At 43.4% G+C, this 25822-nt stretch overlaps 2 protein-coding genes across 3 annotated transcripts in view; one reads left to right on the forward strand and one right to left on the reverse strand.

Moving 5' to 3' along the window:
- The window catches only part of ALDH18A1 (aldehyde dehydrogenase 18 family member A1), a 948333-nt gene that overhangs the window by 349564 nt on the left and 572947 nt on the right, over window positions 1–25822 (forward strand). The window lies entirely within an intron of this gene.
- DNMBP (dynamin binding protein) overlaps window positions 1–25822 on the reverse strand; it is a 226898-nt gene that overhangs the window by 126357 nt on the left and 74719 nt on the right. Inside the window, exons 1-2 of one of the 2 annotated variants that reach the window (XM_030202923.1) lie at window positions 14291–14363; window positions 1355–1511 (exon numbers count right to left, since the gene is read on the reverse strand). In XM_030202923.1, coding sequence (XP_030058783.1) covers window positions 1355–1511; window positions 14291–14293 — 160 coding nt within the window. In that variant the 5' untranslated portion in view covers window positions 14294–14363. Of the gene's footprint in view, window positions 1–1354; window positions 1512–14290; window positions 14364–25822 lie in introns of those variants that run through there. The other variant, XM_030202924.1, reaches the window with a different exon arrangement.

Consider the following 25822-nt stretch of genomic DNA (forward strand, 5'->3'; position numbering starts at 1 on the left):
CTTTATCTGCATGTTTATGCCTTCAAAGAAATGAAACAAATTGGTGAGGCAAGGCTTCCCTTGGCTGAACCCATGCTGGCTCTGTCTCATTAAACCATGTTTGTCTACATGTTCTGTAATTTTATTCTTTATAATTGATTCCACCATGTTCCCTGGCAATGAAGTCAGGCTTACTGGTCTGTAATTTGCTGGATCACCCCAGGAACCCTTTTAAAAAATCAGCGTCACATTGGCCACTCTCCAATCTTAAGGAACAGACAGTTTTAACGGCAGGTTACAGATCAATTACAACAGATCAGCAATTTCATGTTTGAGTTCTTTCAGTAACCTGGGGTGTATGCCATTCAGTCCAGGTGATTTATCACTCTTTAACTTGTCAATTTGGCTCAGTATGTCTTCCAGGTTCACCGTCTTTCAGATCCTCTGCATTGTCACCCTTGAAAACCATTTCCGGTACTGGTAGACCTGTTACATCTTCTTCCGTAAAGACCGAAGCAAAGAATTCATTCAATCTCTTCGCTATGGCCTTGTCCTCCCTGAGTGCCCCTTTTGCTCCTTCATGATCTAACGGTTACAAGGATTCCCTCACAGGCTTTCTGATGTACCTGAAAAAAGTGTTACCATGAGTTTTTGTCTCCATGGCAAGTTTTTCTTCATATTTTCTTTTAGCCTTCTTTATCAATGCTTTGCATCTAGCTTGACACTGCGTATGCTGCTTCTTATTGTCTTCATTCAGATCTTTTTTCCATACTTTGAAGGATGCTGTTTCAGCTCTAATAGCCTCTTTCGCTTCACCTTTTAACCTTGCTGGCTGTTTGCTCTTTTTCCACCTTTGTTAATACGTGAAATATATCTGGCCTGGACTTCCACGACGGTATTTTTAAACAACGTCCATGCCTAATTTAAAGTCCTAACCATTGCAGCCAACCATTTCAGCTTCATTTTAACCATTTTCTTCATTTTGTCACAGTCACCCTATTGAATATTAAATGCTGCTACAATACATTTCTTTAGTAACTTCACTCCAGATATCAGCTCAAATTTAATCATGTAATGATCACTGTTTCCCAGTGGATCCAATACCGTTACTTCTCGTACCATGCCGTCCATTCCACTAAGGACTAGATCTAAAATAGCTCCTCCTCTTGTTGGTTCTTGGACCAGCTGCCTCTTCTGTGTAATTCTTTCCAACGTCCTTAGAGTTGGAAGGAATAAAGGAAGAGTTAAAGAAACCTAGGAATAAATCAGGAGCCAGGCACATAGGGAAACTTACTGGGAATTCAGTATGGAAAGGCCAAGGCTCTATGAACAAGGCCTTCTGTCCATGAGCAACGGCATCAATAGGCTTCCTTACCTGTAATACCTTCTTTGTTCCCAAAGAGCCAGAAGTCATCAACTACAGCCAGCACCTCAATGACATCTCCCACAAACAAAGGCAGCTCCTCTGAGACACTGGGGCTGAAATCAAAGATCGCTCGTACCACTGAGCCAACCTCCATCACTTGAGACATCTAGAGACACATAAGAGAGGGAAACAAACCAAAGATGGCACTTCCAGCACCTGAACACATTAAATTTTAAAAGACAGGTTTCCCGGCAAGGACGCTTTTGATTATTTCCTTATTCTATAGCTGTACTGGTATCCCCCATCCCAAACACACATGCACACTAAGTATTACATTCCAAGCACTGACCTCCTCCACTTAGCTACTATGATGTCAGGCAGAGCTGTCACTGGAAACTTGCAAGTTCGGAAACTTGAGGAACTTCCCTTCTACAAATTGGAGGAGAATGATGTAAGAGATATGAGCAGGGGAGGAGGAGATACTCCCTCCAAGGAGGTGAATTTGCAGCAAGGGGGAGGAAGGGTACTTCCTCCAACCCCCCCCCCCCCCCAGGCTTATTCCCTCTTACTGTCTGGAACTTTGACACCCAACCCTGTCTTACACCTTAAAGGTACAGGGGATAATGAGCCAGAACAAGGGCAGAGGTATTTAAGCCACTTATAAATACAAGTTTGGGTTCCACTCTAATGTTGAGACAAGGGATTTTTCTCTCAACACAAATCCTATTGCTGGACTCTCTCAGTTCTCACTCCCCTGTTCACATTAGCCTGAGCAACAATGTACTAATGCATAAGGAGTCTCTAATTTTACATAATTAAGTGAATCATTTATATCTGTATACATTTTATATTTTAATATACGCTTCTTTTTGGTAAAAGGTTATCGCTCTGGATAGAAACATTAAGCATTATGGATATTCCACCTGGGATGGATTAGTGGAACTATCATACTGCATTTTGTGTGGGTGCAGGGAGGGAGGGGGCTGTAAAAAAAGGTGAATGATATGTGTGGGTGCAGGGAAGGAGAAAGAGTGAGGGAGAGAGAGGAAGGGAGCTGTAAAAAAGGTGGATGCTATGTGCAAGTACAGGGAGGGAGGGGGCTGTAATAAAGGTGGATGCTATGTGTGGGTGGAGGGAGGGAGGGAGGGAGGGAGGCTGTAATATTGGTTAAATTACGACAAATAAACTTGCAGAATTTGCATATTTTACACAATGAATTTTGCAGAATTTGCAAATTTTGTGTACAGCATTTTGATTTTTTTTTTGGCGCAGAGTTCTGGCAGGAGTAGTATTTATACCAGCATAGTTTCCCTCCTACCACTGTCAATCATAGGGCAAGAAAGACAGCTCCACAGTTCCAGAAGATGTGAGGACATGCAAAAGTCAAAGTCCAATACTTCAGTAGAGTCACTAGAGGTTTCTGCGCTCCTGAGTGAAGAACCACCCTAGGGGGGGGGGGGGGGGGGAGCTCTCCATTCATATTCCCAAAGATGATTCAAATCACTAAAGCAAAACTAAAATAATTTTTTTTCTACCTTTATTGTCTGGAGAGATCGACCTCTGTTGCTTGCGTCTCCCATGCTTTGTGCTTGCTGACTGCAGCAAGCATCTCTACATTCTCATATAGGCAAGGGGAAAATCTACGATACTCTCCCATTGACATGCATAGACACTGCTTCTCCATGGGGGTGGGCTACTCTCTCTATGTGTTTGGGGTGCAAAGAGCCTGGGCTCTCTCATTAATATCTGGGAACTGTGGGTCCATTTCAGTTTCCCCTGAAAGAAAACCCTGCACTGGGGGCCCCAGTTATTTGGGTATTTATTAAATATCATAAAATGCATTTTTCTAGCCTAATTGGTCATGCTGTATTGATGCAGCTCCAGTATATATACTCCTGGTATCAAACATATTGAGCCAGATTCTATATATGGTGCTGGAAAACCCCCCGCATAGTGCTATCCTATAAACCTCGTCTAAAGTTAGGCATGGTTTATAGAATATGTGTAGTGCCCATCTCCATGACTACAATTTAGGTGCAACCATTTACACCAACTAAAGCATGGTATAGAGATGCCCACACCTAACCTGGGCGTGGATCGAGCATATTCTATAACAGTGCATGTATTTTTTAAGAATGCCCACGACTCACCCATACCCCTCACAGGTCACACCCCCTTCTGAGATCCACGCATTAGAATTTACATGCACCACATTACAGAATATGCTTCTAAAGTTATGCACATAAATTCTAATTAGCACCAATTAGTGTCGATATTTGCTTCTTATTGGCCAATTATTGGCGCCGATTGGTTTGTTAATCAAGTTGAGTAGAGAGGTGTGGTAGCCATGTTAGTCCACTTTTAAAGGTAATCAATAGAAATAAAACAAAATAAAATATGGAAAAGAAAATAAGATACCTTTTTTACTGGACATAACTTAATACATTTCTTGATTAGCTTTCGAAGGTTACCCTTCTTCATCAGATCGGAAATAAGCAAATGTTGGTAGATGACAGTATATATAAGTGAAACACCAAAGCATTCCAGTGAGAGTCTAACAGGATGGGGGTGGATAGGTGAGAGACAGGAAGAGTCGGGTGGATGAGGGACAGGGAGATAAGCATGGAGACAGGAGGGTGACAAAACAGTACAATTTTATGGTTTATAATGGGCTAGAAAACCCAGATCTTTGTTAAGTCCTGTCTGGTGGGTGTCAAAATATTTAATCATTCTGACTTCAAAGGTCTTACGTTCCTGTATTGTTTTAAAGTTCCCTTTCAGGATTCTTACCATGAAATCACTGGTACAGTGTTCTGGTTTTGTAAAGTGCTGCCCCACAGGCGTGACATCTTTATTGGTACTAGCATTTTTCATATAGTGTCTATGTAAATTAAATCTCTTCTTTAGCATCTGACTTGTTTCTCCAATGTAGCAGCCTTCGTTGCATTTTTTACACTGAATGATATATACCACATTGGAAGATGAGCACGTGAAAGAGTCCTTAATGTTGAATATTTTTCCTTTGAGAATGACAGTGGGGTCCTGTGAAATGTTTTGGCATAGTTTGCAGCTGGATATATTGCAAGGATGTGTGCCATTCTTTTCTTTTTGAGTCTGTGTTGGGAGCTTACTTCTAATTAGCTTGTGTTTTAAGTTGGGTGGCTGTCAGAAGGCCAGCACTGGTGGGGATGGGAATATCTCTTTCAGTAATTCATCCTCCTGGAGTACAGGCTGCAGATCTTTTATGATTTTTCTTAATTTTTCCAGCTCTGGGTTCTATGTCACTATAAGGGGGATTCTGTCTGTGTCTTTTTTTTCTTTCTACTGTAGCAGATTTTCCCTGGGTGTTTTGAGGGAGGAGGCAATATTCTTGGAGATTATTTGGGGGTTGTAGCCTTTCTGTTCGAAGGATGCAGTCAGGATTTCAAGGTGTCTGTCTCTGTCCCCTGGGTCAGAGCAGATACGGTGGTATCTTGTGGCTTGGCTGTAAATAATGGATCTTTTTGTATGTGAAGGGTGGAAGCTATAGTTGTTTATTTATTTATTATTACATTTGTATCCTGCGCTTTCCCACTCAAAGCAGGTTCAATGCGGCTTACACAGTAATAGGGATTACAGAGTATTGATAGTGAAACTTGCTAGAGAAAATATAAGTTAAGTATAGCAGAATAATAAAAGATATAGGTAGGTAGTGATGTGCAAGTGTTGGGTAAATGGGATGTGCAAGTGTTGTGGAGGTAGTTGCATTTGTCTGTGGGTTTCTTGTATATGGATGTTTGTATATATCCATCGCTGATTGAGACTGTGGGGAGTAGTCAATTTTAAATCTGATTTTAGAATGGTATGTATTGAAGGAATTGTAAAATTGTTTCAGAGTTTCTTCCCCCTCAGTCCAAATCATAAAAATGTCATTGATGTACCGGTAGTATTTTAGGGGTTTGGTCTGGTATGTATTCAGAAATGTCTCTTCCAGCTCAGCCATAAAGAGGTTTGCATATTGGGGTACTGTGCTGGTGCCCATCGCAGTGCCCATTATTTGTAGATAGATATCATTGTTAAAGTGGAAATAGTTGTGAGTTAAAATAAATTTGATTAGTTTTGTAATGGTTTCTGGTGAGCATTGATGGTCCAGTGTGGATGTTTTGAGGAGTTTCTCACATGCAGCTATGCCATCCGCATGGGGAATGTTGCTGTATAGTGATTCTACATCCATCGTGACCAGAAGGGTACTTGGTGGTTATTTGCTTGATATTTTTCAATTTATTCAGAAAGTCTGTGGTGTCTTGTATGAAGCTGTTTGTTTTGTGCACGAGAGGTTTCAGAATTCCCTCTATGAGTCCAGATATTTCCTCCACAAGTGTGCCAATACCCGATATGATTGGTCTGCCAGGGTTTCCAGGTTTGTGGATTTTGAGTAGCATGTAGAATGTGCCCACAGAAGGCTGGTTTGGTATGAGTTTCTTCAGATGTGGCTGTACTTGTTTAGGAAATGTTCTGATCAGGTCTTTCAGCTGCTTTGTATAGTCCTATGTGGGATCCTCAGTTAGTTTCCTGAGAGCTGTCTGTGCCCTTCTTCAATGTATTTTTTTGTGTCCATAATCAGGGGTGTGCTGGTAAATTTTTAACAACAGGCTCTTTCTCCGGACGTAGCCAGCTCTGCAGTTGGAAGGGCCAGGGGTGGCCGGGGGGAGCAACACTTGCCTCTCTCTCCTCCTTCCCTTCGTGGGTCACGCTAGGCATACCTTTGCTGGCAGCCAATAAATGGACTGTCACCACTCCCAACGTCTTGCTCTGAGCAGCATGCTGGAACTTCTCTCACATGCTCGAGAAGTCCCAGCCTGCTGCCCAGAGCTGGAAACAAGGAGCGGGGAGCAGCAGTAGTCTATTTACTTGGCTGGCAGGGCTCAGCATCCCCACCAGCAAAGTAAAAGATAATTCAGCAGGGGGCCCAAGCCCACATTTTGGGAGCCAGTTGTTAAAGTAGCCACGGAGGGCCCTACTTTAACAACCAGCTCCCAAAATTCTTAAAAACTTAACAACCGGCTCTTGCGAGCCTGCTCCAGCACACCACTGTCCATAATCACCACTACGTCTTGCAAGGTTCCGCGTTAGGAGTTACAGATCAAGAAAGGGATCTGGGTGTCGTCGTCGATGATACGCTGAAACCTTCTGCTCAGTGTGCTGCTGCGGCTAGGAAAGCGAATAGAATGTTGGGTGTTATTAGGAAGGGTATGGAGTCCAGGTGTGCGGATGTTATAATGCCGTTGTATCGCTCCATGGTGCGACCGCACCTGGAGTATTGTGTTCAGTACTGGTCTCCGTATCTCAAAAAAGATATAGTAGAATTGGAAAAGGTACAGCGAAGGGCGACGAAAATGATAGTGGGGATGGGACGACTTTCCTATGAAGAGAGGCTGAGAAGGCTAGGGCTTTTCAGCTTGGAGAAGAGACGGCTGAGGGGAGATATGATAGAAGTGTATAAAATAATGAGTGGAATGGATCGGGTGGATGTGAAGCGACTGTTCACGCTATCCAAAAATACTAGGACTAGAGGGCATGAGTTGAAGCTACAGTGTGGTAAATTTAAAACGAATCGGAGAAAATTTTTCTTCACCCAACGTGTAATTAGACTCTGGAATTCGTTGCCGGAGAACGTGGTACGGGCGGTTAGCTTGACGGAGTTTAAAAAGGGGTTAGATAGATTCCTAAAGGACAAGTCCATAGACCGCTATTAAATGGACTTGGAAAAATTCCGCATTTTTAGGTATAACTTGTCTGGAATGTTTTTACGTTTGGGGAGCGTGCCAGGTGCCCTTGACCTGGATTGGCCACTGTCGGTGACAGGATGCTGGGCTAGATGGACCTTTGGTCTTTCCCAGTATGGCACTACTTATGTACTTATGTACTTATGAGCCTCCTTTGTCTGCGGGTTTGATGATAATGCGTTGGTTAGTTTGTAGAGTTCTTATGGCCGCTCTTTCTGGTGGAGTAAGATTGTACAGAATTTTCTTTTGTTTGCTGGAAAGTTGTGATTTTACCCTATGTCTGAAGCTTTCTATGTACTTGTCCAGCTTGTTTTGTCCATTCTGTGGGGTGAAATAAGTGTTCTTTTGTTTAAAACTGTATTCTGATCTGTTGGGAGTTCCTTTGTTGTGAAAATGTGCCTTCAGGCGCAGTTTTCTAAAGAATTCTTCCAGGTCTAATTGAATTTCGTCCAGCTTGCTGGATGGGCAAAATAAAAGTCCTTTGGAGAGTACAGAGACTTCATGCTGTAATAATTGATGGTTTGAGAGGTTTGTCACCCTCCTGTCTCCATAAATATCTCCCTGTCCCTCATCCACCCGACTCTTCCTGTCTCTCACCTATCCACCCCCATCCTGTTAGACTGTCACTGGAATGCTTTGATGTTTCACTTATATATACTGTCATCTACCAACATTTGCTTATTTCCGATCTGACGAAGAAGGGCAACCTTCGAAAGCTAATCAAGAAATGTATTAAATTATGTCCAATAAAAAAGGTATCATCTTATTTTCTTTTCCATGTTTTATTTTGTTTTATTTCTATTGATTACCTTAATCAAGTTGCTAATCAGTGCCGATAAGTATCCAATAAGAAGCAAATACCAGCACTAACTGATACTAATTGGAATTTGCGCATGCAACTTTAGTCGCCATATACTGAATCCGGGCCCTTATGTCTCCCAAAGAACCACTTCCAAAATTTCTCATGTACGTGAACAAAATTCAGTGGTAGGAATCTCTAAAGTAAAAGACTATGATGAAGAAAATCCCAGGAACTGAAATTTCCAAAGGCAGGATGATTAGATGTCAAGTCAACAGAGGGAACAGAAAAATACTTTGCTTTATTCATTCGTTTTCCCTGCTTCACTAACATCTTGAATAAAAATGAGCCATCAGTAATCTAATTATCCCCTAAGTCTTTTGAGAGGTAGTAATATTCGCAACCTAATGTCTTCACAAACAAGACTGACATATAATTAAAGGTATTATCGGTCAAAGGGAAAACCCTTTTCACACACTATGACTGATAATTTTAACCTGCATCAACATGTTAATGTGAATTAATACAAGCTCTATGCGTGGAGGATACTTTTCTGATTGCCTAGATTGAGAGGGCAAATAGGCACCTATTTGTAGCCTTTTTTTTATAAAGAAACATAGGTGCCTATAAGGAATATTTTCAAAGCACTTAGGGCACTGTTTACAAAGCCATGCTATAGACATGCTACCATTTTTTGCATGCCTATAGCATGCTAAACAAAAAATGTTTATATGTGCGAAATTAAATTTGGATGACATGACCGATGAAGAGGCAGGCAAGCCAAAGGCTGAGTGGCTCTTGTGAAAATAGTCACAACCTAGGTCATTTAATCATTAACCCCGTTTACAAAGCTGTGCTACTGGCTGCTGTGCTCTAATGCCGACACAGCCCATTCACTTTGAATAGGCTGTGTCGGCATTGCCGTGCAGCTTAATAAACAGGTGGGTAAGACTTTTATTAGTTTATGGCTTTGGATGACTTCTGAAAAATGTTTAGCGTTGGCCATCTATGTTGTATGTGTTAATTGTGAGCCCCCACTTTGAAAAAAAAATTTTTTTACCTATTAATTGTATTTATAACATTTAGTACAAATCCTGAGGAAATCATAACAACATAAGAATATAAGTGTTGCCATACTGGGACAGACCGAAGGTCCATCAAGCCCAGTATCCTGTTTCCAAAAGTGGTCAATCCAGGTCACAAGTACCGAGCAAGATCCCAAAGCAGTAAAACAGATTTTATGCTGCTTATCCTAGAAATAAGCAGTGGATTTTCCCAAGTCCATCTTAATAATGGCTTATGGACTTTTAGGAAATTATCCAAACCATTTTTTAAACCCTGCTAAGCTAACTGCTTTCACCACATTCTCTGGCAATGAATTCCTGAGTTTAATTACACATTGAGTGAAGAAATACTTTCTCTGATTCGTTTTAAATTTCTTGCTTAGTAGCTTCATTGCATGCCCCCTAGTCCTAGTATTTTTGAAAAGAGTAAACATGCAGTTCACGTCTACCCGTTCAACTCCACTAAGTATTTTATAGACCTCTATCACTAGCCTTTCCTCATAGGGAAGTTGTCCCATCCTCTTTATCATTTTTATTGCCCTTCTCTATACCTTTTCTAATTCTGCTATATCTTTTTTGAGATGCAGTGACCAGAATTTCACATAGAGGCTCATTTTCAAAGCACTTAGCCTCCCAAAGTTCCATAGAAACCTATGGAACTTAGCCTCCCAAAGTGCTTTGAAAATATGCCTCATAGTATTCCAGGTGCGGTTGCACCATGCAGCAATTCTCATTTTTGTTTTCCAATCCTTTCCTAATAATTCCTAACATTCTATTTGCTTTCTTAGACACCACTGCACACTGAGCAGAGGGTTTCAACATATCATCAACAAAGACACCTAGATCCTTTTTCTGGGAAGACTCCTAATGTGTTACCTTGCATCACGTAAGGTTCCCACATGCATCGCTTTGCACTTGCTCACATTAAACATTATCTGCTATTTGGATGCCCAGTCTCTCAGTCTCATAAGATCCTCTTGTGATTTAATAACTTTGTGTCATCTCCAAATGTAATTACCTCACAAGTTATTCCCATCTCTAGATCATTTATAAATATGATAAAAAAGCATTGGTCCCAGCACAGACCCTTGGGGAACTCCACTATCTACCTGAATATTCTAAGAAAGTTATTGAGAAGTAATTCTAAATGTTTTAATTTTTCAAGTAAATCTAATATACTTGTGGAGACACCAACAGGCTCATTTTCAAAGCACTTAGCCTCCCAAAGTTCCATAGAAACCTATGGAACTTAGCCTCCCAAAGTGCTTTGAAAATATGCCTCCTGGTTATATTTATAGTTGAAGTGGCTTTGTATAACGGTACCATTTTGCCCAGGCTCACTGGTCTATAATTTCCAGGATCACCTCTGGAACCCTTTGAGGGGCATAATCGAAAGGGACGTCCTCGTTTCGATTTGGACATCCTCGCAAAATGTCCTCATCCAGGGGCGGGGAAACCTGTATTTTTGAAACAAGATGGACGTCCATCTTTTGTTTCGATAATACAGTCAGGGACACCCAAATCCTGAAATTTGGTCGTCCTTAGAGATGGTCGCCCCTAGACTTGGTCATTTCTGATTTTCAGCGATAATGGAAACCAAAGACGTCCATCTCAGAAACGACCAAATGCAAGCCATTTGGTCGTGGGAGGAGCCACTATTTTTAGTGCACTGATCCCCCTGACATGCCAGGATACCAAGCGGGCACCCTAGGGGGCACTGCAGTGGACTTCATAAATTGTTCCTAGATACATAGCTCCCTTACCTTGTGTGCTGAGCCCCCCAACCCCCCCCCCCCAAAACCCACAACTGTACACCACTACAATAGCCCTTACGGGTGAAGGGGAGCACCTAGATGTGGGTAATGTGGGTTTCGGAGGGCTCGCTGTTTCCTCCACAAACGTAACAGGTAGTGGGGGGGGGGGGGGGGTCTGGGTCCGCCTGCCTGAAGTGCACTGCACCCACTAAAACTGCTCCAGGTACCTGCGTACTGCTGTGATGGAGCTGAGTATGACATCTGAGGCTGGCAATCAATATTTTTAAAGATGTTTTTTGAGGGTGGGAGGGGGTTAGTGACCACTGGGGGAGTAAGGGGAGGTCATCCCCGATTCTCTCCGGTGGTCATCTGGTCATTTCGGGCACCTTTTTGTGCCTTGGTCGTAAGAAAAACATGACCAGGTAAAGTTGTCCAAATGCATAGGCACCCCGTATAGGAGGCTTGGGGAGGCTAAGCATCCCCAGCCCAACCGTGACCTTCCCCTGGCTGCTGCCCCCACAAACGCAGGGCTGGCACAGCGCTGCAGCCAGGCAGCTCTCCGGAGGTCCCTCCTTCCTTCCCGCCCTCAGCTCCCCGACCAGCAGCCGCCCTCCTCTTCCTCCTTCTCACTGTTCCTCCCTCCTCCCCCCCCTGCGCGTGTGTTTTAACCCTTTTACTCGCCGTGGCAACGATGTCAGTGAAGAAGAAGGCACTGCGGGCTCGCCTCTGGCTCCTCCCTTCCCTCTTCACACAGTGTCCTGTCTTCTGCGATGATGCATTTCATGTTTCCGCGAGGGAGGGACACTGCAGTGCCTTCTTCTTCACTGATGTCACTGCCATGGAGAGTAAAAGGGTTAAACGCATGCGGGGCAGGAAGGAACGGAGAGGAGGGCTGTCGGGGAGCTGAGGGGGGGCAGGGAGAATCGCTGAACATGGATGGGAGGAGAGGGCAGGGGGAGAGAACAGATCGCTGGACATGGAGAGGAGGGGAGGGCAGGGGGAGAGATCTGATCGCTGACATGGAGAGAAGGGGGAGGGCAGAGGGAGAGAAGGGGAGGGCAGGGGGAGAGAAGAGATCACTGGAGAGGAGGGAAGAGCAGGGGGAGAGAATAGATAGCTGGAGAGGATGGAGGGCAGGGGAGGGAGGAGAATTGCTGGACATGGATGGATGGAGGGGCGGGCAGGGGAGAGAGGAGAATTGCTGGACATGGATAGGTGGAGGGCAGGGGGAGAGAGGAGAATTGCTGGACATGGATGGATGGAGGGGAGGGCAGGGGGAGAGAAGAGATCACTGGACAGGAGAGGAGGGGAGGGCAGGGCAGGGGAGAGAGGAGAATTGCTGGACATGGATGGATGGAGGGGGCAAGGGAGAGAGGAGAATTGCTGGACATGGATGGATGGAGGAGAGGGCAGGGGAAAATGAAGAGTTGCTGGACATGGATGGATGGAGGGGAGGGCAGAGGAGAGGAGAATTGCTGGACATGGATGGATGAATGGGGGCAGGGAAGAGAGGAAATTTGCAGGATATGGGTGGATGGAGGAGAGGGCAGGGGAGAATGGAGAGTTCCTTGACCTGGATGGAGGGGAGGGGAGGGCAGGGGAGAGAGGAGAATTGCTGGACATGGATGGATGGAGGGGGCAGGGGAGAGAGGAAATTTGCTGGATATGGATGGGTGGAGGAGAGGGCAGGGGATAATGGAGAGTTGTTGTGACATTGATGGATGGAGGGGAGGGAAGTCAGGAAGGAGATGCACATAGATGGAGGGGAAGGAAGAGAGGAGAAATGCTGGACATGGTTGGAGTGGAGAGCAGGGAAGAGAGGAGAAATGTTGGACAAGGATGGATGGAAGGAAAGACAAAGGAAGGAGATGCACACGGATGGAGTGGAAGAGAGAGGAGAAATGTTTGACATGGATGGAAGGGAGGGACGACAGAGGAAGTAGATGCACATGGATGGAGGGGAGTGAGAAGAAATGCTAGATATGGATGGAGGGAAAATTGCTGAATTTAAGGGCTGGATCGGAACACTTTCAGGGCAGATGTTGAAACTGGAGAAAGGATAGGTACAGGGCTACAGATGGTAGACAGGAAGCATAAGAACACAGGAGGATGGTGGACATGGTGAGAGAAAAAATATCAAATAGAAAAAAGACACCATAAAACAGAAGACACTGGGACCAAAGCTAATAGAAAAACTAAATGCTCAGACAGCAAAGGTAGAAAACATTTTTTTATTCAGAATTTATTAACTGGAATATGTCAGCTTTTGGAAATGTGCATCTGTGATATTTTGCATGTAAGTTTCAATTTTTCTAGTATTGCTGCATGCTGAATCTGACTTCTTGAGGTAACTTTCCAGTTCAGTATTTTGCCTTCATATCTGTTGTGTCATGTGTGATCAAGATGCAGTATTCTGCTAGCGTGTAGTATTTGCAGCCCTTTTTGTTTTGCTTTGTTTTTGTTTCACTAGGTTGTATACTGGTGTTTTAGAGCCCGGTGTAATTATAGTGCTGCCTTTCCACACATAAGGTTGTGGCTCGTCCTGTCCTTGGAATTAGTGCTGTTATGGTTTGGTAAGGTTATGAGTGCGTTTTTGCACAAGTTTGTGCATAGTGTTTTGAAGTGGAGAGATTGTGTGTTGGCCTTACTGAGGTGGCACCAAAACATCAGAAAGGGTGTAGAGCCTAAATCATGACATACTACCTCTTGAAAGATCTACATATGGTCGTTAATAAAATGAGCTCACTGTGAACACTATCCACCCTAAAAGGGTGTTTTGTGGCTCTATATGAGAATTGTGATATTATGATCCCTTGTTTCATATTGTTGACAGTCTGCATTTTCTGTATGGGTGGTATATTGGTGTATTAGGGTCTACCCAGTGTAATATTTATGGTACAGTAAGGTTCTGAGTGTGTTTTTGCACAAAGTTGTGCATAGTGTTTTGCAGTTGAGCGATTGTGGTTAGTATATGCTTTGAGCAACCACTTTATTCTTTGACTTATGATACATATCTAATATCTAAATGTAATAAAAGGTATTGTGACTATTTTATTTTTACTTATTTTTTTTTTCTGTGTGTTGTCAGACAACTATGGATGTAAGCTCTGCCCCTGGCCCCACCCCCTAACCCCACCCACTTTAGCCTCCCCAAACAGTTGGGCCACCGACCGCCTATGTCCAAGTGTTCGTCAGGGACGTCCTTGTTTCTTTCGATTATGGGTCGAGGATGTCCTAGTGTTAGGCACGCCCAAGTCCCGCATTCGCTGCGCCCCCTTGAACTTTGGCCATCCCTGCGACGGAGTGCAGTTGGGGACGTCCAAAACTGGCTTTCGATTATACCGATTTGGACGACCCTGTGAGAAGGACCACCACCTTCCAATTTATATCGAAAGATGGGCGTCCTTCTCTTTCGAAAATGAGTCCATTTGTAAAAACTGGCATTTCATTGGCTACCCTCCAATCTTCCGGTATCATGCTTGATTTTAAAGATAAATTACTTATTACTAACAATAGCTCTGCAAGTTCATTTTCCAATTCTATTAGTTCTCTGGGTTGTATACCATCTGGTGCAGGTGATTTGCTTCACTTCAAATTGTCAAATTGCCCCATTACATCTTCCATGTTTACAGAGATTTGTTTCAGCAGCATGCCTAGAATGAACCACAAACAGGAAACAGGTGCAAATGTTTTACATAGTAACATAGTAGATGACGGCAGAAAAAGACCTGCACAGTCCATCCAGTCTGCCCAACAAGATAAACTCACATGTGCTACTTTTTGTGTATACCTTACCTTGATTTGTACCTGTCCTTTTCAGGGCACAGACCGTATAAGTCTGCCCAGCACTATCCCAGCCTCCAAACCACCAGTCCCGTCTCCCACCACCGACTCTGGCACAGACCGTATAAGTCTGCCCAGCACCATCTCCGTCTCCCGCCACCGGCTTTGCCACCCAATCTCGTCTAACCCCATCATGTAAGTAAATCATGATCTACATACATAAAGAATGTATGTAGATCATGATTTCACCTTTGGTCTGCCCAACCTCACCCCAGAGCATGCCTACACTGAAGTCCCATACTATGTGTGGCATAATTCTGTAAGAGGCATTCTATACACATATACAAGCTACACACATGAACCATGCCTTAATAATATTACCCTCTTAGTAAACAGACCTTACTGAACATAATACTGCTTGCATTAAATAATATGCATAAAATCACATTAATACACATTAATAAGTTAATGGAGGTTAGTAAATGAGGCCCCGAAGAATCCAATATTCAAAAGGAGCTGAGCTCCAAATTTAAGCCCTATTTTCAGTCAAACTTTTTTCAGCTGAAAATTCATCCTACATAGTAATATAGTAGATGACGGCAGATAAAGACCTGTAGGATCCATCCAGTTTGCCCAACAAGATAAACTCATTACATATGGTATGTGATACTTCATATGTATACCTGGTCTTGATTTATCCTTAAATTACAAAAAATCAGGAAGATCAAATCCAACCAACCAAGTTAAACCTTAAACTCACTATAGTAAACTTGGGTTCAGAATAATTTATCTTTATATATATATATATATATATATACTAGCCGTTGAGCCCGTAAAAACAGGCTGGTATTGGGGTTTTTTTTTTTCCTTCCTTCCTTCTTTCCTTCCTTCCTTTCCCCCCCCCCCCCCCCCCCCCGGAGTCACCGCCGCCGCCATCCCTCCACCCGGCCCGGGCCCTCTCTCTCTCCGCTACTAAACTTACACATCCATTCGCCGGAACGCAGCAAGCACATCAGCTGAGATGCCGTCGGCCCTTCCTTCTCTGCCTGTGTCCCGCCCTCCTGTGACGTAACGTCAGCGAGGGCGGGACACAGGCAGGGAAGGAAGGCCGACGGCAGCTCAGCTGATGTGCGTGCTGCGTTCCGGCGAATGGATGTGTAAGTTTAGTAGCGGAGAGAGGGCCCGGGCTGGGTGTGGGTGTGTGTGTGTGGGGGGGGGGGGGGGTAACGGTAGCGGCGACCTCGGGTGGGCGGGTGGGGGGGGAGCGGTATCAACCTCGGCGGCGCAGTTTCCCTCTCTGTCCCGCCCTCGTCATCACGTATTGACGCGGGGGCGGGACAGAGAGGGAAGTCTCTACTGCGCATTTGCGAGTGAGTCGGTCACTCGCCGTTTATATGTTTGATAAAAAATGCTAAAGTGTTTTAAATTGTTTTAAATGTGCTCAGACCATACCGTTTACACCCATTATATCCCCAAGAGGAATATGTGGTGGTGTCACAATGGAACCATCATTGCACATGTGATGCTCCACCTCCTAATATTTGTGTATGTACATACAGCTGCGCCCAAGTAGATCTTACTCACCAATGTATGCGTATATCTAAGTCATGAACTACTCACATTAAATATTGTTAGACTTCAGCTCAAACCTCCGCCCATAAATTATGGTACATTCCATATTACCTTCTGATACATGGATAATAAAACATACAATTCAACGTTTGTTTAAACCTAAAGGAGGAATATGTTGATTTATCCTTGCCATTTTCAGGGCATAGACTGTAGAGGTCTGCCCAGCACTGTCCTTATTCTAAAATTTCTGAAGTTAATATTGAAGCTCCTGAAAAGCTCCACTCCAGCCTATCCAAATCTATTCAGCCACGATCAGGGCACAGAGCGTAGAAGTCTGCCCAGCACTGGCCTTGTTCTCCAACTTCTGAAGCTGAAGCTGTCCAGCCACAATTAGGGCACAGACCGTAGAAGCTTGTCCAGTACTGGCTTTGCTTCCCAATTACCAGTGTTGCTTCCTAATCAACTCCTTTGTGTTTACCACAGACATTTTTGAAGTAGGTTACCATTTTAATCTCCACCACCTCCCACTGAAGGCCATTCCACGTATCTACCTGGTATCTTAATTTAGGAGCTTAAAAGTTATGCTTAAATTTAGACCTGCTCTTTATTTGCCTAGATTCATGAGCATACGCAAGAATTCAATTTGCTGATGTCACAAAGTTATTAAATTGCAAGAGGACTGTGAAAAATTACAAGAGGACATTATGAGACTGGGAATCCAAATGGCAGATGACGTTTGACGTGAGCAAGTGCACTGTGATGCATGTGGGAAAGAGGAACCTGAACTATACCTAGGTGATGCAAGGTTCCACATTAGGAGCCACCAACCAGTATCATCGTTGATGATACGTTGAAACCCTCAAATCAGTATGCAGCAGCGGCTAACAAAGCAAACAGAAAACTTATGTTATCCTTGGAATATCAGGCCCTAAGTTTGCACTTGAAGCAATGGAGGATTAAGCAAGTTGGTTCAAAGTCACAAACAGTGTCAGTGGGAGAAGTGAGATTTGAAGCTTGACTTCTCAGCCCTCTGCTTTAACGACTAAGCCAGCCTCTACTCCGTAAGCCCTTCATTTAACCTCTGTCAGTTCAACTTGCCTTAATCGTTGAATGGGTCCTGCTTCTATAATGAAAAACCTGCTGTTTTTTTTCACTCAAAGAATAGTCAAGCTCTGGAACTCACTGCTGGAGAATGTGGTAACATCGGTTAGCGTATCTGGGTTTTTAAATGGTCTGGACAAGTTCCTGGAGGAAAAATCCATAGTCCGTTATTCGGATGGACATGGGGAAGCCACTGCTTGCCCCACGATTGGTAGCATAGAATGTTGCTACTATTTGGGTTTCTGCCAGGTACTTATGAGTTGGATTGGCCACTTTTGAAAGCAGGATACTCGACTAGATGGACCATTGGTCTGGCCATTATGGCTATTCTTATATTCTTATCTCGGAGGTAACTGCGCTTTCAGTAGATCTGTTCTTATAAAGTATTTTAGCAAGCACTTCTCTCCCCTGCACTGTAAACTGGAGATGACGTAAAAATGTAAAGCACGTTTCCTGCAGCATCATAGCACTGTTCCAGTTTCCCTCAGATGGAAATATTTCACACAAATAAATATCGCCAGCACAGGAAATGTATTCAATGACAGGAAGGAAATGAAGAAGAAGCTAGAGAAATAATTTTCCTTGCTCAAACTGATGCCTTCATAAAGAATGAACTGAACAGGTATGAAACTCTGTTACTAGAAAAAAACCCATTGCTTATTATTTAGTTCACAGAACAAACCAGGTTTTAAAAATCTGCCTTTTTGCTTCCTGCCTTTTCAATTATTTCTTAGGAAATTACATATTTTAAGCCTAGATCATAGGGTTGGCTCTGTCACTAGGGTGGCAACACTGGGCTGGTTAAGTATGATATTTAGCACTTAACCAGCTATGGGTTACTACTTTTATATGATCCTATTTATGCGGTGAACTTGGCTGATTAAGTGCTGAATATTGGCACTTAGCCTGCCAAGTGCCGACTCTGCCCCCAAAATAACCGTTTTTTCAGTTTGGCACTAACCGGTTAAGTGAAAATTAGCGGTTAGCCTCAAACATGCAATTTAACCAACCAGGAGCCATTTCTGGCCGACTAAAAATCACGCTGAATATCAACCCAATAGAAACAGATCTCAGTCAGCTGAGTTTCCTATCATACAGAATCCCTAAAGTCCAGAGGTTATAAAGGCTTGTGTAAAAAAAAAAAAAAAAAAGAAGTTTTTTTTTTAAACCTTCTTAAAATGCTCTAACTGGGCTTCTAACCTCAAATCTTGGGGAAGTGAATGCCACAGAGCAGGAGCCAGATAAAAAAAATGCTAACTCACAAGTAGAATCTAGTCTTGCTCATGACAGTAATGGGATCACTAACTGGTTCTACTTCTGTGTATGGAATTTACAGATTGGCCAAGTATTGAGGCTTTCCTAAGTACAATGCTTTATGAGTCAAAACCAAAATTGCATATTTTGCATAATATCAGCAGGGCAGCCAATAAGCTTCCTTAAGCAGCGACTTAACCTGATCAAACAGCCTGGACTCAGTGATAATTCTAATAGCTACATTCTGAATTGTTTTATTAAATGATGAATTTGTCCATTTCACCTCGAAGAACTCTTGTTCTAATGCACTATGGTTCCACCTGAGTCAAATTTAAGTGCTTTACAATTTGCACATTTACTCCAATTTAATTCAAAAGTGAACTTTATTCTTGCCTGCTAATTTCCATTCATTGAGTCCTGCTAGACCAGTCTAGACGAGTAGGTTATACCCCCACAGTAAATGAAGGCAGAGGATACTGACAAATCAGTGATATCTATCACCAGTACAAGGAGTGGTACAAACTTGGAACTTGCCAGTATACTATTGACAAACCAGATCAGCATTACAAATCAACACTATAGAAAAATGGGATAATATTCAGCCCACACTGGTTAGCATTTTTTTAGCTGCTTACAATTATGGGCTGAATTAAGCCCAGATATTCAATGCTGTGCCTATCCATCCTCCGGCACTGAATATCCGTATGGGCAGCGGCACCCAGAAGGTTCACAGGTATGGCTGATATTCAGTGTCATGCCTGCATAACAAACCAGGCAAAGTCAGGACAGCCTTTTGCATGGTGGCACTGAATATCAGCCGGCTCTGCTCAGACACAGCCATGGTGGTCTCTGCTGACACACATTACAAAGCAGCATTTTAGAACTCTTAGCCAGTCAGGACTGGGAAAGTCCCTCCTGGGAACTGCACCACCAGAAAAGGCCTGAGAGGTTCCTTCAATTGCTAGATGACACCAAAAGGCAAGATCCAGCCACAATCTTTCTGGATGGGTCTTGGGTTGGTCTAGCAGGGCTCAAGGAAAGGAAATTAGCAGGTAGGAACCAATTTTACTTTCCTTAACACTCAGTGCTGCAGAGGGCCCATAATCCTCCGGGCTTCCTCACTGAAAGGTTCATGACCTCTGGAAGCCAACATCTGCTACAGGACTCAACTAGAGCTTGAAGAATCCTGCTGCAACAAGCTGCATCATCTGCTGGAGGCAAAGAAATACTGGCAAATTCCAGGATTGCGTCACTCTTTGGACTGGTATCACTAAATTGTTAGTGTTCTATGCTTCCATCTGTTGGTCAGGGGGCATAACCCACTCATCTGGATTGGTCTAGCAGAATGATAAGGAAATTAATATTAAACACGCTTGACTCAAAGCTTGCTGGTGTTAAGTGTTAGGAAATGGCTCCTAGAACTGCATTTCGATTGACTAATTAAATGTTTTATTTCAATCTCTGAACATGTAAAATCTACAGCACATGTGGTCAACTCCAATCTAGGGTTCTAGAAGGGGAGAGGCCCTCTGGTATGTTTTTCCTTTGCATAAGGAGGAGTGATTTTAGCCTTTTACAATTCCATACTCAACTTATAAACAAAACTAATGCATGCAATTATAAAAATCTAAGTATCTCAAAAGGATCAGTTTTAGACTTATTTCAACAGTGCATAGGATTTTCATCATTGTTCTGTCCATCGATATGTATTAATCCGAAAACAAACCTTTTCCGGAGATGGGAAGGTGGTAGAACTAGAGGACATGAATTGAGGTTGAAGGCGCACAGACTCAGGGTCGAAGGCGCACAGACTCAGGTGGCTGGGACATCAAGCAGCATAAAAGGGGGACGAAGGTGAACACACAAAAATGGGAGAAAATTTTGAAACAACAGAACCTAAAGATAATTAAAGAGAACTGATGACCATTAGGACAATAGCGTGATGTGAACTTTTTTTTGCCTCCTTTTCATCTGTGTGATCACAGCGAGAAGTCTCTCTGCTCTGCAGAAAAGCAAGGACTTGGGAGATGACAAAACACAGGAAGTACGGCACATGCACGATTGACACTTTAAAAGCTTTAGGAAGTAATATGAAGCTCAGGTCATCTTTCCTTTTAACTCTTGATAATTCACCATAGCCTTTTCCTTGGCTTCTTTTCCTTCCTCTTGGAAGCATGCTATCATTCATCCAACATTAAAGCAATTATCTCTATACTAATCTGTAAATCATCGCTCAGTTTCCAACCTGCATTGCATCTCCAAGGCTTGAGGAAGCTTGTGCTTCTTCAATTTATTACCTTCATAGAGAAAAGTCATATACTACACCCACATCAATCCAGATTCCATGTAGAATATTCAATAGCCCCAACTTGGCATTTCGTCCTTTAGATTGTAAGCTCCTTTGAGCAGGGACTATCCTTCTTTGTTAAACTGTACAGCGCTGCGTAACCCTGGTAGCGCTCTAGAAATGTTAAGTAGTAGTAGTAGTTGTCAGAATCAATGAACTCATATGTAAAACTGAACTGAATCTTGCAGCAATTGTATCTCTAGATCAGTGCTTCTCAACTGTCTCCTGGATGCATAGGTTTCCAGGCAGGTTTTAAGGATCGCCACAATGCATATGCATGAGAAATTTGCATGTAATGGGTTTCTACAATATGCAAATTTATCTTATGCATGTTCATTATGACAATCATGAAAACCTGACTGGCTAAGTATGTCTCCAGAAGAGGAATGAGAACCACTAGATCTCAGTACAGCCTTTAATCTCCGGAAGTTTGTATCATCACTAGGTTTTAAGGACACAGGAGTTAATTCTATAAATGAGTTTGTTCAGTTATGCGCGCCTTGCACATCTAAATGCTATCTATTTAGCAGATATGTGACGTGGAGGGGCATAATCGAACGCAAACGCCTATCTCCATGGGCGTTTATCTCCGAGAACAGGTCCGTGAAGGGGCGGGCCGAACTGTATTTTCGAAAAAATGGACGTTTTTGAGCTGGGCGTTTGTTTTTTTTAGCGATAATGGAAACTAAAAACGCCCAGCTCAAAAACATCCTAATCAGAGCCATTTGGTCGTGGGAGGGGCCACGATTCGTAGTACACTCGCCCCCCCTGACATGCCAGGACACTAACTGGGCACCCTAGAGGTCAGTGCGGTGGACTTCAGACAACGCTCCCACTTGCATAACTCCCTTACCACGGGTGCTGAGCACCCAACCCCCCCTCCCCCAAAACCCACTACCCACAAATTTACAACACTACCACAGCTCTTAGGGGTGAAGGGGGCACCTACATGTGGGTACAGTGGGTTTTGGAGGCCTCCCATTTACCAGCACAAGTGTTACAGGTGGGGGGGGGGGGGGGGGGGGATGGGCCTGGGGCCACCTGGCTGAAATGCACTGCAGTACCCACTAAAAGTGCTCCAGGGAGCTGCATACACGCAGGCCTCTAGGACTTGTTGCTGCTGTATAACATTGGCACACCAGTTGACACCTGAAGACTAATCTCTCTGAAAATGTCCTTTATTGGAATAACCGCGTTTACTCACAGTTAACTGCAGATCAGAGGTTGTGCCCCACTGGCAAAGAGTCTCCCTGGTACTGAGATTAGCAGTAGGTCAGAGCTGGCAGAATGGTGTACAATGCCCTCTTTCAGCCACGTTCAAGGTAAGAACTAAGTTCTCTAACATGGCTAACACAGTAAAGGGAACTAAAACTGGCTTACAAAAATGGCCACTACCGCATGGACTACAACAGGAAACACAACAGGGCACACTCTGACCCAGTAGGCAGGGGGAAAAGCACCATGGGAGAAGAGCCTACCAACTACCAACATCATGAAACTGTAACACAAGCTAATGAAATCACGGAGCCCAATACCCTACACCCACCACAATGCAATGCTGATGTGACCCTGTACTGCATCCGAGAGCCACATCTGACCCAGGGAAAGGCTATGACAGGATCGAACACATTCTGCTGTCATGGAGGTGGGTACGGCATTTGAGGCTGGCATACAGGCTGGAAAAAAAGTTTTTAAAGTAGGGGTTTTTTTTGGTGGGAGGGGGTTAGTGACCACTGGGGGAGTCCGGGGAGGTCATCCTCAATTCCCTCCAGTGGTCATCTGGGCAGTTGGGGCACTTTTTTGGGACTTGTTCGCGAGAAAAAAGGGTCCAAAAAAAGTGACCCAAAATCGCGGTCAAAACGCCTTTTTTTTTTTTCGATTATCAGCTAAAGACGCCCATCTCTCCTCAGCTGATAACCACGCCCCAGTCCCACCTCCACCACACCTCCGACACGCCCCCATCAACTTTATTCGGTTCCGCGACGGAGTGCAGTTGGAAACGCCCAAAATCGGCTTTCGATTATACCGATTTGGGCGCCTTTGCGAGAAAAACGCCCATCTCCCAATTTGGGGCGAAATATAGGTGTTTTTCTTTTTTGATTATAAGGTGGAAAATGTACTACCCGCTAGTCTATAAAGTATGGTGTGTAAATGCGAGGGGGCATACACATGGGCAGAGTATGAGCTGGCCACACTGCATGGCGCACTTAGATGTAATCACTTATGCCAAGTTAATGGTGGGTGTAAGAGGACGCACCTAACTGCTGCTGTGCCAAAGAGGGTTTCTGTTAGTATTCTATAATGTCTTAGGTGTGCCTACAGATTTGGTTCTCATTGGGCCTTATTCTGTAAAGGCTATGCTCTTAAATTTACGCTCTTAAATTACGAGCATTCTCTATGCTCCAAAACAGATTATGTTCGTAATTTAGGAGCCTAAATATAGGTGCATAACCTTTATAGAATAAGGCCCATTGTGGTGCCTAATTCAAGACACTAAATTAAAGAATTACCTCCACAGTGCTTAACTGGTTTTGCCTCCTATCTTCTTAATCATATTTAGGCTGTTCATTTTCATAACTTCTCTTCTCAAACTTGCTCTCTTCCTTTCAGGGTGCCACAGGCTACCATCCTTGCTCCTACACTTGTTAATATATTTTTCTTCTTCTTCTTCTAGGCTTACAGTTATAACCACTTGGAACAACGTCACAGCAGAAAAAAAAAGAAAAAGGAAAAACCATTGGCAATACCCACTTAGCCCTTCAATTCGAGCCCACCATATTGGGGAACTTCAAGAAAAGAAAAGAAGAGGCATCAGTATAAGAAAAAATCAACAGTAACACCTACAGCTCTGTAAAATTAATACATCTGAGGGAGCTTCCAATGGTCTCTTTAACAGACAAAATGAGAGGGATCAAAAAAAAATCATGCTTCCTATCCTTATACTTAAATATATTTACATTGGAATTTCCGATTTTAAAAACTGTTCCTGATCAAAGAACTCCTGGATAAAGTAAACATTGCTTCCTCCACTTCTGGGTTTCCTTGGAGATATCTGGGAACATTTTGACTGTGACATTCAAAAAAGGCACTTCACGGTGTTCAAAATAATAATGTGAAAACCAGTCCCAAGACCAACTGAACTAATAAAGTCCCAGCAGCAAAATCTTCTGAAGTTGACCTTTCCAGTAACATCTAAAGTATTCATCATTTGACCATTATAACTTCCTGATCCACCTTTTTCTTAGCAGATGGAAGGTAATACATTTTTGCAATAGGAGGCAATAGACTGCTAGGGAATTTTCAATGCTTCAATGAGGTACTTATTCCTTTGGAGAGACTGTTGAAGATTTAGGAAAATTAAGTAATCTTAGATTAACACTACATAAAGAATTTTCCAGTGCTTAAATTTTTAGTTTTAAAGCAGAAAAATCTTTAGTCATAAAAACCTTTTCCTTTAATTCACCTGAATTTTCTGTAATCTTAATTTCAGCTTCTTCCAAATTCACAATCCTTTGTTCCTGCATTTGAGTTCTAATTTTAATCTCACTCACTTGAGAACAAATAGCAGTCCTCAAAGTCTGCATGTCTTCTTAAATCAATTCCAGTGAAAAAGGCTGCTGAATGTTGAAGAGTAAAAACTGGAGGAGTCGCCGTAAAAGTAGTCACAATCTCTTCTACAGCCCTGCAGAGTCCTCTAAAGGAGCCACCAAAAGTCCCTCGTGCTTCCTCCAGATCTCCTTCAGGGTCTTGTGGTTGCACAGTATCACCCCACGGCATTCCAACAACTGCTGCATTGGTGCCAGAGCCTTATTCTCCCAATACACTCTTTAAGCACCTCTCAACTGGAAGGACCAACCACCTCATCCAGTTGCATCTGCCTGGCCAACTGCTGTTCATTAGTGCTTAAAGAAATATCCAGGCCAATGGACAATGTCAAGTCACTGGACAATGATATTGATTCAGCTGGGCATGCTGCACCAGCAACCTCCAGTGCATATGGCCAAATCAAGTGATGGTCCAGCAGACCATCTGGGACTTACATTTGGGTATAATCAAAGAAAAGCAACCTGACAGTTAAGGTGAAGCTGCTATCTTGAATCTCCAATTTCTTTAATCATTGGTTATCATCGTTCAAAGATAAAAGCCTCAACAGTTATATCTTTTGCAGATGGCATTCAAATCCAGACCCCTCTTGCATCAACTCCACTCTTAACTGGAGGAGTAGCCTAATGGTTAGTGCAGTGGGCTTTGATCCTAGCAATCTGGGTTTGATTCCCACTGCAGCTCCTTGTGACCTTGGGCAAATCACTTAACCCTCCACTGCCCCAGGTAGAAAAACTTAGATTGTGAGCCCTCTAGGGACAGAGAAAGTACCTGCATATAATGTGTACAGTGTTGTGTATGTCTAGTAGCACTATAGAAATGATTAGTAGTAGTAGTACTGTGGCTACCTGGTTAGCCCAATATAGGATGAAATTGAACCTTTCAAAATCCCAGGTGATATGCATCTCACACTGGCATTCTGTTATGATTGGGGTCTGAACCCCTCTCAAACTTACCTCTTTCCTGGGGGTCAGCTTCTTAGCTGGCTTCTGTTTCTTTTCTCTGTCCTTTCTGAGCTGGCTCTGTCTCTCTGTGCTGGCAGCTTCCAGCAGCATGGGGTTAATTGTTTTACTTTACTACAGCTGTGTGTTGCCTGAGTTGCTCTAACTCTCTTTGGGTGTACTGGCTTCAAGGGTTTCACGGTTTTGCATTGGTGTGGGTTGGGCCTCTCTGGGTCAGTGTGCTTTTGCCTAGGTCTAGGGAGTGTGACATCATCAGGGAGGGCCTTGATAAGGAAGTGGTGTTGTTTCCTTCAGGGGCCTTTGCAACAGTTGTGTTTGCTTTAGGTAGGGTGGTGCAGTGTGCACTTCTGACATTGTGTCTAGGGTCCCTGCTTGCTTTTGCTAAGGTCCAGGTTAGTGTTAGTGCAGTGTGCACTGGTGTCTATGTGTTTAGCTTTCCTGCTTTTCCCTTTTGGTTCCCTTCTGTTCCCTCT

Source organism: Microcaecilia unicolor, chromosome 5 (genome assembly GCF_901765095.1).
Source record: "Microcaecilia unicolor chromosome 5, aMicUni1.1, whole genome shotgun sequence".
NCBI lineage: Eukaryota > Metazoa > Chordata > Amphibia > Gymnophiona > Siphonopidae > Microcaecilia > Microcaecilia unicolor.